The sequence below is a fragment of the Miscanthus floridulus genome, chromosome 3 (genome assembly GCF_019320115.1).
Source record: "Miscanthus floridulus cultivar M001 chromosome 3, ASM1932011v1, whole genome shotgun sequence".
NCBI classification, from domain to species: domain Eukaryota; kingdom Viridiplantae; phylum Streptophyta; class Magnoliopsida; order Poales; family Poaceae; genus Miscanthus; species Miscanthus floridulus.
Genome location: NC_089582.1, coordinates 146,597,934 through 146,609,795, shown reverse-complemented (window position 1 = coordinate 146,609,795; position 11,862 = coordinate 146,597,934). Strand labels below are relative to the sequence as shown.

The window sequence follows — 11,862 nt, the reverse complement described above, 5'->3', positions numbered from 1 at the left end:
ATACGAACACGTTAGTTTGACCTTTTGCATGTGTCCTAAATCACACATGCCTATCACAGTTATAAACAGAAAAGAAAGAGTGACAATGTGATATCGACATTTTCAATTGATCGAAAACCAACTCTGCGGTCGTACCACATAAATGATCCAGAGGAAATAGTGTTTGAGCATAATCTTGTTCATGTCAGCCTCGTTTACTTTAATTTAGGTTGATATTTTGTAAAAAAAAAAGGAAAGGAAGAGAACACAACCCAATCCAAAGACGATATGAACTTTATATTATTCAGAGCAACATGCATATGGTTACTAATGTCATCTCCTTTTTAGAATAAAATTACTAAATTTCTCCTGTAAAATCATCTTCTCAACCTCTTTAGATTGGGGATTAACCAAACAAATCCTTAAACTATTTGCTCAATAAACATATACAGTAGTACTAAATCCGTTCCAAATTATAGTTCGTTTGACTTTTTTGATCTCAAGTTTGATCACTCGTCTTATTCAAAAATTTGTGCAAAATATCACTTCTTTTGTTGCGGCTTGCTTTATTAACAAAAGTTCTTCAAGAATGACTTAAATTTGGCTATGTTGGCATAATTTTTTTTGACTAAGACAAATGGTCAAACTTAGGGTAAAAAAAAAGCAAACGAACTATAATTTGGAGCGGAGTAATACAAAATATCTATAAAGAGGCAAAATAGAAAAGTGAGGTTCTGTTATTAGGAAAGAAAAAAGGCAGATATATATCTTTGTACTAATTACAGTTGTTTTCTCGAGCCCAACACATTTGATTGACAACGCAACCACCTCAACTCAACTGGGGTTACGAAATACCTAAATCCTTTCCCCAAGGAAGATTTCAACCGCATTATAAAACACCCAAATTTGCCAACCAATAGTTTGGACCTCCGCCACCAGCCCAAAGTCCCGCTTTTGTTTATTACGCATCCCCAGTATTGACTTCCCCTCCCCCTTTCTCTCTCTCTCCGGCGGGGCGGCCGGAATTCTCCCCAAATTCAGCTGGTTTCACGGGAGAGATCGGCCGGTGGAGGGGAAAGGACGAGTCTTGATCTTGATTTCTTGGCGGATTGGCTGGCATTCGCAGGAACTGTGTGTCTGTGTTCAGGAACGTGGACATGAGCTGCTTACCGTGCTCCGGTTCGTCGGGGAAGGAGGCCAAGAGCTTGGCGGCGCTCTCGCCGACCCCCCGGACTGCGGCGAAGGAGGCACCAGGTAAAACCCGTGTTTTGTGCTGCGCGCTTGCCCGATGTTGGTTGTGATCCCGCTTCTTGCTCTGTTCGGTCAACTACAGATGTTTGCAACTCGCGGTGACTGATTCGCTGCTCTAGGCATGTAGTTGTGTGCGACGAAGGATGGATTTTTTTTTATGGGAGGGATAAAGGCTGGATTTTTGCTTTTTGTTTACAGCAGAGGTGTAGCTGCTTACTAGTAATACGCAACTGGAGCTGTTGATCAACGAAGTAAACAAGGAATTGAGTGTAATAGTTGCTTCTCGCGGTTTTGATTTATCGATCTTAGCAGCAAGGATTCACTGCATTAGTTGTGTATTGCTTATTTTATTTTATGGACAATTTTGCTAGCAGAATATTAGTACGATTGTTAATTGATCGTTATAAGTAATTCATGGCTTTACAGATGCGAATGTTACTATGTTACTTCCATTGTTTGCTCAGATAGTGATGAAGGGGACGTAAAAGCACCACTTCTTATAAATTTGACTTTTGACTTTTTCTCATGAGGTGGAGTGGAAGGGAAGGAAATTTCCGTGGCGAAGCCTGCAGTTACAATAGTTTCGTTTAAGGAATTCTGTCTCGAGGAAACCAAACACCAATGATCCATGTGTTCTGTACACGTGTTGTCTGGCTGAATATGGCTGTGTCAATTTTCTTGCTTTGAGCTTGCTTCAAGTCCGGTTCACTCTCTGTGTGGCTGGGGGAGCGAGTGACGAGTAGGGCTGGATATCGAGCCAGCTCGGCTCGGCTCGTTAGGTCGGCTCGGCTTGTTAATATTACGAGCTAGAGGGGCAGCTCGGCTTGGCTCGTTGCCGAGCTTGAACTGCCTCGTTTAGCTCGCGAGCTACTACAAAAAAAAAATGACACACATGCTTATAATGTTTATGCTACATTAATTCCAGAAGGTGATGTCCACCATTATGCAACCATACATGATTAATACATATCAGGTTCATCAAAAGTATCAACCATGCAACATAGCTGGTCCATCCATGATCATGCAGTTCAACATACTAACTAGTTGCTTGCCACCACAAACTTAGGAAAGTCCACAGATTCAATGTCAGCATCACCATCTCTCTGGAAAACAATCCATAAAATCAACATTTAAGTACCACAACAATTATAAAATCAAAATTTATATGAAACAGCTGAAAATAAGGATTACATACCAATAGAATAGGTGTACACTTCTAGGTCAGCATCATCATCTTCTGGATTCATGCTCGTGGGCTGATAGGCCTCAGCTCGTTTCAGCTCATGAGCAGCTCGCGAGCTAGCTCGAGCTGGCTCGTTAAAATAGCGAGCTAGACTTCCAGCTTAACTCGTGAAAAAGTTAAAACGAGCCGAGCCGAGCCGAGCTGATCTGGCCACGAGTCAAGCGAGTTGACGAGCCGCGAGTATTTTGTCCAGCTCTAGTGACGAGTTCCACACACGTATCAAAGTTTAGTTCTTACTTGTTGGACTTGCAAGTCTTATCCTTGATTTCAAGGCAAGCTATTGTTCATTTGTTTGTTGTGTGGCTGCTGCATTTTGTTACCCATCTGCAGACCGAGATATCTCTTAGCGCGTGTTTAGCTTCAGGAAGTTGGAATTTGGGGCTACTGTAGTACTTTCGTTTTTATTTGGCAATTAGTGTTCAATCATGGACTAATTAGGCTCAAAACGTTCGTCTCGCAATTTCCCACCAAACTGTGCAATTAGTTTTGTTTTTCGTCTACATTTAATGCTCCATGCACGGGCCGCAAACATTCGATGTGATAGGTACTGTAGCACTTTTTGGGAATTTGGGGTGGAACTAAACAAGGCGTTACATTAAATAACTGTCAGAAAAATTGATGGAAGTTTTTAATGCCAAGAGCACATGATGGTCCACTTGGGTTAATTTTTCTCAGTCGCATTGAAATGCAGAAGTAATGAAGATGCTAGTCAAATTCCTATAAGTGATTATATTATTAGCTTTCAAGTTTTTATCATACACATGGCTACTCATATTCCAAATCAAGGCATAAGGCAACAGACTTATGTTGATGTGAGCTGCCTGACATTTCTGTTGGAAAGAATTCTAGAGTTTGTTTCCATCTCCAAATCTCCAATTATCTCTAACCATACATATCTTTATTTACAATAATTTCTTGTCTGGTTGAAGTATTTAGCAATTTAAAGCTAGGTAGGATAATTGGAATATGTTAGGAGTGTTATTAATACCACACTGAATGTGTGGGTGCAACCCTGTAGTAGTACCATGCCTTCTCCACCAACTTCACTATACAGTGTGTTAATACCACACAGAATGCGTGGATGCAACAGTGGAGTAACCAATAACAGATTGTTGAATGCTGTGATAGGTCTAGGAATCTCGCAATTAGCATCATGATCCATTTCTTTGTCCCTATTTTTCTGTATGTCTGAGCTGTATGATTTATCTATATTGATGAAAGCATAAGCATCATTAGTGAGGATTTATACGCTAACTTTTATCTTTCCAATGAATCAGTTCGATCAAATTCACGTGCTTCGGGCTCCAGGAAGGAAGATTCTGTTCGCAGAGGAGGAAACACTGCACATGGCCCGGCACAGATTTTCACTTTCCGGGAGTTGGCTATCGCTACCAAGAATTTCAGGAAAGATTGCCTATTGGGAGAAGGTGGCTTTGGTCGTGTGTATAAAGGACGCATGGAAAATGGACAGGTTTGGTAGCATTTGCTAATTGTGTTTTAATTTCTGTACACTGCAAATTTGGTTATAACTCTCATTATTTTTTCAAGAAGAAAGGGAGAAGTCCCCTGACTGTTCTAATCGGTTGTCTGCCTGACACCTTCATTTTTCATCTTCAATCTTGCCCAGGTCATTGCTGTGAAGCAACTTGATAGAAACGGTTTTCAAGGAAATCGTGAATTTCTTGTGGAGGTTCTCATGCTAAGCCTCTTGCACCATCCTAATCTGGTCAGATTAATTGGCTATTGCGCAGATGGTGACCAGCGCCTCCTAGTTTACGAATATATGTTGTTGGGATCACTAGAAAATCATCTGTTTGGTAAGTTGCACTATATTATAGCAATTACTAAATAGATCATGAATTGAAGATTTCCCTAGGATCCAAAATGCTAATATTTCTCTTGACTTCAGTTATTTTTTTTAAATGATTTGTAAGTTGCTAAATTCAAACGTGAAAGATCCTAGCTACAGTATTCTCTACCATCAATGTTTTGTTGCTGCTGACGACATCCTTGCTGCTAACACCATCCATAGCAATATCTTAGATACTGCCATCCATATTTCTTCTTTTGTAACTCATGACATCAATTTCTTGGTAGGCCCACCAGATAAGGAACCTCTTGACTGGAATACAAGGATGAAGATTGCTGCTGGTGCAGCGAAGGGTCTGGAGTATCTTCATGATAAGGCAAATCCACCTGTCATATACAGAGATTTCAAATCATCAAATATTCTTCTGGGTGAAGACTACTACCCTAAGCTGTCTGATTTTGGGCTCGCAAAACTTGGTCCAGTTGGTGACAAAACTCATGTATCAACACGAGTTATGGGAACATATGGATATTGCGCTCCTGAATATGCCATGACAGGACAGTTGACATTAAAGTCTGATGTTTACAGCTTTGGTGTTGTGTTCCTTGAACTTATTACAGGCCGCAAAGCAATCGATCACACCCAGCCTTCAGGGGAGCAAAATCTTGTTGCATGGGTAGGTTTACCTGCACCAAGTTATTCCATTCATTTGGTTTAGGGAGGGGAATGATCTGTTATTTCTTCACATGTCCCAAGTGTCTGATGTCTACAAAATTTGCAGGCTCGTCCACTTTTCAGAGACCGAAGGAAGTTCTGCCAACTTGCTGATCCATCACTGCAAGGTCGGTACCCCAAAAGGGGTTTGTACCAGGCTTTAGCTATTGCAGCTATGTGTTTGCAGGAGCAAGCAGCATCTCGGCCACTGATAGGAGATGTTGTCACTGCACTATCTTATCTAGCTGCGCATCCTTATGATCCAAATGTGCCTTCGACAAAGGATTCTAGGACCTGCCCATCTACCCCAAGGGCAAAAACACACAGACGAACCACCAGTGTTCCTGATGCTCAACATGCTGCTGAGTCGCTTATGTTGAACTTCCCAGACTTGAGGAAGGAGACTGTCAGAGGAGGGAAATTCGAGAAGGATGGTACTGAAGGTTCTGGCAGCAGCAGTAGCTCTGGAAGGAACGATGGCCTGGATGTCCCGCAACTTCTGGCCGTTCCTAACGGCAAAGCTTTCAGTGAAGGTGATAACATTCAGAAGTCCACTGTTAAGGTTGGTGCCCGTGAGAACTAGAATGCAGAGCCGGGCAAATACTGTGGGCAGCTTTGATAGCACATTCTATGGATGGATTAGACCATTATTTCCATGTTTGCTATCAGTTTTCCCAGGAAACTTCATCGCTTTGGCGTGAGTCTTTTTGGAAAGGGACAATTGTCGAGAGTTGAGTAATACTACTGCAACAGGCTTGGTTTTGCAGACCCGGATAGCCTCATGCTCCACGGTTGGGTTTTAATTGCCTCCATGGAACAGTTTTACAAATCTTCCAGGTTTTACACGAAGATGCAGGCTGATGAAAGGAAGAACTATTCTGTCGCTGAGATTCGGACCTTAGACTCTTAGAGTGTGCATTTTGATGAGAATCGGCTACATTCTGAATGTCAGTATGCGTCATTCAGGAATATGGGCGAGTTTTCTTGTTTTTTTTTTTTTTTGGTGCCGGTGAGTTTTCTTGTTTGTTCTTGGAGGAAGCACGATTTGTGTGACAATGTGCTGACAGTTGCATCCCGGACTGTGTGCCTGTACATGTAAATGGGTTGTTTGTAAGTAGAGCTGTCCATAGATTTTTTTTTTCCTTCATCGGTATGATGTAATGGGGTGATTTGCAGACATGTCAGGCGTAGCTCTTTAGTCTGTACAGGAAAAAAAAGGTTGTTCGATTTTTGTTCGCTTGGTATTGTAACATTGACTCATCATATACTATTATTGTACAGATGGGAAAGAACACTGATCCTTGTGGTAGGATGCCGCTTCTCTTTGGTTTTAATTAATTGCAGTGATTTTTTTAAAACTTAACTGGAGTGAATTGGAATGGCACAAGGAAGAAGCGAGGGGGAAACCCCCCCTGAGAATTTCTTCTATCTGAACTGGCTGCTCACATATCAAGCAGAAATATCTGCCATCTTACAGCAAGAAATATCTGCCATCTTACAGCACAGGCTGTGAGCAGTTCGAAACCAATCAAGCTATCTATCTAAAATCACAACAGGTTTATTGGATTTTGAGATTCTAAAAATCTGTGAGACAAAATCCCTATAAAATCTGAACCGTTTGGATAAGATAGTGGGATTATGGATTTTTTTCTATCCGGATTCTCAGAATCCAAAGTATTCAAACGGGTATCACTAATAGAGATGTTAAGTGCCTAATTGGTAGTACCAGGGGCAGTCCTTTTATCTGGACTGCACAATGTCGCCATAAGATACGATGGATTTGCTCCCACAACGGCAGTGCAACGATCGAATCAAATCAACTATGGCCACCTCATGCGCATCGCAGAGCGCGTTGGCCTCGTCGTACCACTGCCACGCCTTCTTGTCAAGTTCTTGATCAGGTCCGTCTGGATATCTACCTGTACATATATACTCATTCTGTAGATACCAAGTATAGAATGTGCTCATTGCAAGTTTACATCGTGCATATATAGATACGCCTCAGTCGGTTGATTGATATCTTTCCGTTAGCTTGGTGCTTATGTTGCTGCAAATATATACTCATTCTGTAGATACCAAGTATAGAATGTGCTCATTCTATGTTATTGCATTGCAAGTTTACATACATCGTGTATATATATTTACAGAAGCAATCCCTATCATCCAACAACATAAACCGTGCCTATGATCTTCCGTTCTTTCTTATGTACACCTACAGTCCACATGTTTACATCATGGTCTGATTCTCTTTGTTACAAGAGATGAAGCTGGATTTATTTCCTTTATCTAAAAAAACATCCCAATCTGGCTGGACTATAATAGAGAAAACAAGGCTCGCCTTCTTCACCGAACAATTTCCATTACACTAATAAGAGGCTGCTGCTTCTCTGAATCTGGACAAAAGGAATGCTCCGGCTATCTAGAACTGCTCCAATCTGTTTGTACACTAGGTTCGACAATGGAGACATAGATATCGTGCTCTGTCATGATGATGTTGCTGGCTGCTAGTTCCTGTCGGAATTGCCGAACGCTTTGAGCTGTGATGATTCTACAGGTGCTCCAATCGTCCGCTTCCATATCGACTCCTAGGTAAGTGAAATGGTCCTGAATCCTCAAGCTGAACATGGAGAGGCACCTAGTATCATGGAGGCAAATGTTAGAACAAAAGCTGACGAGAAACCAACCTAGATCTCCCACTTCCCATGATGCTATCAGCAGACAAACCTGCAACAATCTGGATCTTCACCGCTGTCGTCACAAATCTTTTCAGTTATGTTGCCATCAGAATCCTGGACCCATACCTGAAATTTCACAACATGCCATTCATACATTTTACAGGATGAAAAAATGCAAAAAAGAAAGTAGCTTTGTTTTTTGGCATTAAAAGAAAGTAGCTTTGTAAATTTCATGTGCAGCAGTGCAAGGTATAGTATACCTCTCTGGGGAAGTGGTGGTATGTCAGCTTGGGAAGAAAGGAGAAATACGGTGGCAAATGTGGCACAATATCATGTCCGTGTGTCACTCGAATTGTGTTGGGTACATATTTGGCAAAGCATGAGGTGAATGCAGCATTGCCAACATGAGGCTGCCCGAAAGTCATGAGTTGCACACTGTCACTTCCAAGCTTCATCTATGGAGAAATGTTCTGTTTAAACTTGGTTCCAGGATTACAAGTTCAAAAGTATCTAAGACAGCACAGTAAGTATCTCTGAAGCCCCTTGGGCCTTGGGATACTTAGAGCAAGATCGAGCACGCAAAAAGAAGCCATAGCTCCTCCCATCGAGTGGCCTGTCACTATGACATTGATATCTCCATATGATTTTCTTGCCTTGTTCACAGCACTTGTGATAGCTAGACGCAAAATTGTATTGTTATATAAGGAGAAAAATCCACTGTGCACCTTTAACCAGAGGAATACAAGCAAATGAATCACACTTTCAGTTTCTTTTTCTTTTAGAAGAGAATACAATAGAAACTTCATTGGCATTAACCTTCGCATTTGGCATGTTTGGATAACTTAGATCAAGCTGCTTCCATATCAAGTCTTTTTATCCAATTCTGTACACTGGTTAATCAAATCTAAGCATAAATCACAATTGAATTGGAAACAGTAAACGCAAAGCAAACTTTGTTTAAACAGAGAACAGTGGAAGCAATAGCAAATAGCTCAGTACCTATTCTCTTGAGTTCCCCTGATTGCAACAATTATTGAATTCAGATTATGAGCTACACCAACAAATGCCTGTTACATTATTCATCCAAAGAACGGTAGGTAAAGGGAAGGGTATGTCTTGAAAAGCTTGATGGGTTTGATAGCACAGAGACATACAATTTCACAGAAAAGTTATAAGAACTTAATTCAAAATGTGGAGGCACAGGTACCTGCAAGCAGTTCTCCACATCAACAATTAGAGAGAAGCCAGCTTATCCTGTCCCATAGCCATTTTTAAAAACAACTTTTATGTTTTAAAGTATTTCAGTAAGAAGAAGAGAACAAACTTGACAGCCTCTTACTTGAGTCAAGTCATTGCATCTTGAGCATGTCCACGTAAACAGCGCAGTTAAATCTATCATATACACCTAGAGACAACAGAGAATCATGAGATTAACCTTTGACACAAAAGGTGGAAGGACTTGGAAATTGTGAATAATCAGTGGAAAACAAAGTCTGCCAAAAAAACTAGGGAAAGTCGTAACTTACCGCTGATGCATATTCCACAAGAGTCTTTGCGAGAGTATGATTGTAGATAAAACTGTGATCACTATGCTTGACAGGCAACTCTGTGATAAAGGAAATTAAAAAAATGACAGACTGGATATAAGAATGCAACCAGCTACTAGATTCCTGAGTGCAATGTCAACTTAAACAATCTGTAACGATTCTATGCAGTAACAGTTCATCAACCATCTACTTTAGCAATTTCCTAACTTCTTTTTGTTTTGTAGGGCCACCAATAATGGCTTCCTTTGCAGCAATCAGGACTCCACTATATGAACAACACGGTCCTGTAGCAGGAACTAACAGATGGCAGCCACTGATACACACCTAATCACCTGTCCCTCCCTTCTCCACAGTGCTAGAGCTTTTGCTAGATGTTTCATGTTTGTACTATATGCCCCAATTATGACAGTCAATTAGCGCGTTAAATTAGCCCAGCTGCTGGCATGGCTGATGGCCCCCTAACGGACAACCACTACCTGGCAATTCCATCAGATAGTTGGTAGGTGTCCCTTTTGTCAATGGCCCTATGTAAAACTACAGCATTTGAGATGTTTGCAAATGCAATGACATGCTTATTCCACTCATAGCACAATCGATGAAAATAAGATAATTATCTTGTTTGTTACGGACTATTAAAGCTAGCTTGCTGTCGAAATCATTTTGATGCCAATTTATATACAACAGCAACCCAACAAGCATAAGAGAATCACACGGAACTACCTCTTCCATGAGAAGCAGCAGACAGCAATAGTAGGAGAGCCACCACGCTGGCGCCCAGGTTCCATCTCTCCATGAACCTGAACCTGCAGACGCATCCAAGCTGAATCTCGATCGGCTGAAGCACCAGAGGAACATCAATCACACAAACCGAAAGCGAGCAGAGCAATTCTTTCTTTTTCTTTTTTGAAAGAAAGCGAGCAGAGCAATTCCACGGCACGGAGCCTCCTCAGAATCAATGCGAGGAGAATGTGCAGCAGCAGGCAGCGATTCCAGAACCAAACGCACGATCAGAATAAAAAGCTTAGGGGCGAAGGATTTGACCTTCCGGGGACGTCGAGGGGCTGGACAAACCGAAATGGGAGAAACTGGAAGAAGGTGCAAGAGACGTACGGCGGGTGCTCGGCAAGGAAGAAGAAGAAGAAGAAGAGTGGGCGCCTCCCTCGCCTGCGGTTGGCGGTCGCTTTCAGGGCGCTGCGGCTGGACCGCTGGAGGGAGCACCGGAGGGGGAACTCAAAAGAGAATATGCCCGGCTGGCCGGCTCCTCCCCTCCCTCTCCTCCGGCCGGGTTGGTTGTGCCAAGAACTTGAAGGCGGTAGGCCAGGCCGCCGGGGGCGCTGGGCAGTGGGCACTGATGAGAGAATTTGCTCTTGCTCCTCCTACCCTTCACAGAAAAGGACGTCCTTTTCTCGAGGATTTGTTGGATTAGTTAATGAGGATTGGTGGCATCATCCAGAGGAATCTCGCCGTGGTGACCAGCATCTATCTGAGTTGCTCTTGCACTGTTGCACTGTTGCACCGGCATGGCGGCATCTGCATCTGTTTTTTTAGCCTGGACTTTAAGTTATATCTGTACTCTACGTAACACACTCGTATCATCATATACGCATACCTCTAAAAACCACAACCTATATACCTTAAACGTCCTTCTGGAGATCACCGAAGCCACACGAGTCTCGTAAACGACGGGCACGTCGTAGTCCCATTATAGCGCCACGTGAGTGTTCAGGACCTGCACCAAACAAATATGGGGAGAAAAAACCCCGGTGCCACGCCCGGCCGATCCACAACTGGGATTCGAACGCGGGTGGGTGACCTCCACGACGGGAGTGCTCACCACTGCGCTACAAGCGCGTTGGCATCTGCATCTGGGTTGGATCTATGGACGGGAAACCTACGCATTCTGTTTTCGTATCAATCAAGAGAGAATTATCTATTTAGCAATGAAACAAATCAGTCTTTCATATTTTGCACTAAAAATTTTGAACTTTCTTATCTGGCACCAAGTTAAAATTTTCTTCCGTAAATAACACTACCGTCTATTTTCACCAGTAACGATGTTAAGTGGCTTGCAAAATGACATAAATATTCTTGTTTGTAGTAGAAGTCCATTGTGCCAAATAGGAAAAGAATAAATAAAAAGTTTGTCAAATAAAAAAATAATAAATATTATAAATATACTTGTAAACTAAAATATGAGATTTTGTGAGAGTGCAAATAAATACTCCCTCCGACTTCCTAAAGGATGCCATTTTGAACAGCGACACGATCTAAAAAACAATTTTGACCATTACTTTTTGATATAAAGTATTTATAAAATATAGTTAATATATATGTCGGGTTCATAAACCCGGGGTCCTTCGCGGACCGGTTTCCCTATAAAGGCTCGGTCCAAGCAGACAGCGAGCAACTCATGGGCCGGCCCAAGTATCCGGACAACAGGCCAGAAGGGCGATCCAATCATCGACCGGGAGGTCTGGCCGAGGAGAAGCGGCACCCGTTTTTTCGACTTCGGCCCACCTCTCTGACTGGAGCGCTCGCTCCGACTCTAGCCACCTCCGGACAGCCTCTCCGATCGAAAGGCCTGGCCAGAGCACTACTTCTGACTCCGACCCCGTGTCTCCGACCGGGGTACGCAGAAGCTCT

General features: G+C 42.4%; 1 protein-coding gene and 1 pseudogene across 2 annotated transcripts; one reads left to right on the top strand and one right to left on the bottom strand.

Moving 5' to 3' along the window:
- The first annotated feature begins 920 nt into the window (after positions 1-920).
- LOC136542773 (probable serine/threonine-protein kinase PBL7) lies at positions 921-6,306 on the top strand. 2 transcript variants are annotated; one of them, XM_066535369.1, is made up of 5 exons: positions 921-1,233; positions 3,751-3,944; positions 4,101-4,290; positions 4,580-4,959; positions 5,065-6,306. In XM_066535369.1, exons 1-5 carry the CDS (start codon positions 1,137-1,139, stop codon positions 5,578-5,580), a joined length of 1,377 nt encoding a protein of 458 aa, XP_066391466.1. In that variant the 5' UTR covers positions 921-1,136; the 3' UTR covers positions 5,581-6,306. The 2 variants fall into 2 exon arrangements, with proteins under 2 accessions (XP_066391466.1, XP_066391465.1); XM_066535368.1 differs by having other exon boundaries at positions 4,571-4,959.
- A 771-nt stretch (positions 6,307-7,077) lies between these two features.
- Positions 7,078-10,644, bottom strand: LOC136542772 (lipase-like; annotated as a pseudogene).
- Positions 10,645-11,862: the final 1,218 nt, after the last annotated feature.